The 3,271-nt window shown below is 31.1% G+C and overlaps 1 protein-coding gene across 2 annotated transcripts in view; it reads left to right on the forward strand.

Annotated features, from left to right (window-relative positions):
* The first annotated feature begins 1,259 nt into the window (after positions 1-1,259).
* The window catches only part of LOC107732676 (run domain Beclin-1-interacting and cysteine-rich domain-containing protein-like), a 35,635-nt gene continuing 33,623 nt past the window's right edge, over positions 1,260-3,271 (forward strand). For both annotated transcript variants that reach the window (XM_016544084.1, XM_016544085.1), the window contains exon 1: positions 1,260-1,463. In XM_016544084.1, coding sequence (XP_016399570.1) covers positions 1,426-1,463 — 38 coding nt within the window. In that variant the 5' untranslated portion in view covers positions 1,260-1,425. The remainder of the gene's footprint in view (positions 1,464-3,271) is intronic.

Genomic DNA, 3,271 nt, shown 5'->3' on the forward strand with positions numbered 1-3,271 from the left:
ATGTCTTAATTGTCATGTGCCTGTAATACCCTGCCACGACACGCCCGCTGATCTTCTGTCGTTCAGTGACAGTGGAAAACATACGGAAAACATTGTAGTTTAACAGCGCCACCGTGTGGCCACAGCGTGTGAGGTCACACATGAAGCTGAGAACAGTGACGGACGCTTTTCTCATCGCTTAGGACGCTTGTGTTTGTATTTAAATTCAGTTTAGTTTTTTTTTTTTTTTTTTTAATTGTTCATAATTTACCTTTAATTTATAATTAAAATAAATGAAATATAACAAATGAAATATAAAAGTAAATGCAAAATAAATTAAATATACCAAATAAATGAAAACTAAATTATTCATTAATACATTTACATTACATTATCCCAAGCGACAAATGAGGACAATGGAAGCAATCAAAATCAACAAAAGAGCAATGATACGCAAGTGCTAATACTTGCTTCGAATATAATTTACATTTAAATAACAAATTAAATTAAATATAATAAGTGAAATATTAAAATAAATGAAATATACCAAGTAAATAAAAAACTAATTGTTCATTCATATTTAGCTTTAAATGTAATTAATAATTACAATAAATGAGAAATAGTAGGCCTAAAGGAAATATAAAAATAAATGCAAAATAAATAAAACGTACCAAATAAATAAAAAAATTAATTGTTCATGAATGATTCATTTAAAATACAATCCAAATTTCATTAAAACTTAAAATAAACGCAACGAAATAAACAATATAAAAATAAATGCTAAATAAATGAATATACTACCAAATTTTAAAAATAAAAACGAAATAAAAACTTTTCAAATTGTTCATAAATATCTTGTTTTCGAGACAATTCAGATGTAATTTATTATTCAAATAAACGTGATGTAATAAATGAAAAATAAAATAAATTAAATATACCAAATAATAAAAACCAAATTGTTCATAAATATTTTATCTTAAATATAATTTAAATGTAATTAATAATCAAAACTAATGAAATATTAATAATGCAAAATCAATATACAAAAACAACATGAATAAAATATATAAAATAACAACCGTAGCTGGCGGTTTTACTTAATATTACTTAATTACCTAATATTTAATCTAATATATCAATATATTATGGAGACATTAAAGGCAGGGTATGTGATTTTTCAAAAACACTTTAGAAAACTGATTCGTGCCGAATAATGTACTGCATTGCTCTGATACGATACAATCCTACGTTTGACTTTTATTTTGAAAAACAATCCGCTTCCGCTAGTTCAGGAATGCGCATCCGGTTTATCTCTGACTTCACGCTCGTCTGTCTTGTTATGAGGGAGGTGAGGGACGCCCAGTGGAAACACCTTCAGCCTGCCCAGAGCTTTCCTGCGCTTAAACCCGACCTCAACTCTCAATCAAGCCGTTACCTGCACTGGAGATGGACACATCCACGGAGGCGGAGGACGGAGAGCGCAGGTAAATAAAAACACGAGCGTCTACAGCAGACCTGAGCTTGACAGCTAGACTCACAGCTCTAGTTATGCTGCTACATTAAATAGTTTTATCATCTCATACTTTTGTATGTATGTATTTAAGAACGTTTATATGTATATACACTACCCATCTTGTTTGCGAAGACCGTTATCGACTGCAGCTTTCATATCGAGCTAAGTTAGTGCATTTGGGCATCCCTACTACGGTAAAGACTTCGCTAATGAATATTAATTACGTCATGGAACGTTTGCCCTCAAAGCGTCTCATCTGATTGGCCGAACTGTATATGTTATTATGTAAGCAGGAGAATCAGCCAATGGGAGGCTTGGCGCTCACGGAAGCGTTCGGTGGCGTGATTAATATTAATGAGATCCGCCTTCACTATAGTGGGATTTAGCATCGTATGTTCTAGCAGCTTTAGACATGCAGCAAATGACAACAGTCTCGTGACACGCTCGCATTTAGCTGGTAAATAGCAGACGTAAGCGCGAAATTTCATTTTAAAGCTGTTATTTTTGTGTGTTGTTTGCTCCTGCGAGCTGACTAGCATAAAACATCATAACAGAAACTCGTTATTGTGACTCATAACTCCGTTTTATGATCTGCTGAAACATTTAAGAGAAGCACACTTTAGCGTACTAGTATAGTAGCATTAGTATTTATTAAACTTCAAATATTATTGTTTATTATACTTTAAAAATATACATTTAAGTGTAAACTTAATGTAATGTCTTGACCTCAATGGAATGGTTTAGCTCTGGATAGTAACGGATTACATGTAATCTGATTATGTAATCGCATTACAAAAAATAAGTATTACATTATGTTTTAAAATGTTCATAATCAGATTACAGTTACTATTTTATGGATTACATGATTGCATCTTATTCACACAATGGCAGTAAGTTATTCATATTTTATTGATTCACCCCAGTTTTTATTTATTTTTTATTTTTATAATGTTCATGTCTAATAATTACAGAAGTTACTAAACACTGCCGATGCATAGCCGTGAAATACAGCACCTTCATCATATCCAGTGACCTTCACTAATTATTAATATTGAAAGTCTGGACAAAAGTATTTCAAACCTAGACTAAGACTTTGGTCATGTAATGCAAAGTTTTCATCTTTAATAATGTTTGTTCATGTGATGTAGGGCTTCTTGGTGAACCAAACCCGTTTGACCTAAGATATCTACTTAAAATAATCTGAGATATCAGTAATTTAACAACATATTTGCGTGTTCACGGTTCTCTGATGTTGGTGGTCACATTGACAAATTTGAATTCATTTTAGTTTTACTTTTTTTGTATTATTTGTCATTTTAATTTGACATTTTTATATTAGCTGTTCATCAACACCCTATTGTTTTTAACACAAATCCCAGTTTGGGAAACCCTTCTGTCATGTAACCTACGTTTAATGCATTTCATGATATTGATAACAAAAAACTAAATATATTTTTCTTTATTTTATCAATGTGGTATGCAAAAAATCCCTTTCAAGTCTATTTACTATATGAGTTTGGTCAAAAGTAATTTAAAAGTAATCAAAAAATAGTCAGACTACTACATTGCCTAATATGTGTGATCCAGATTATGTCGCTAACTACAATTTTCATCATGTAATTTCTAATCAGTAACAGACTACAATTTATAAGTAATCTACCCACCACTGGATTTAAGCACATATTCATTATTATGTAATATCAAAAATACTAAAAATGCTTTTATCCAAAGCGACTAATGAGGATATATATGTGTGTGTGTGTGTGTGTGTGTGTGTGT

The sequence above is a fragment of the Sinocyclocheilus rhinocerous genome, unplaced genomic scaffold, assembly GCF_001515625.1.
Source record: "Sinocyclocheilus rhinocerous isolate Xijiao unplaced genomic scaffold, SAMN03320098_v1.1 scaffold579, whole genome shotgun sequence".
NCBI classification, from domain to species: domain Eukaryota; kingdom Metazoa; phylum Chordata; class Actinopteri; order Cypriniformes; family Cyprinidae; genus Sinocyclocheilus; species Sinocyclocheilus rhinocerous.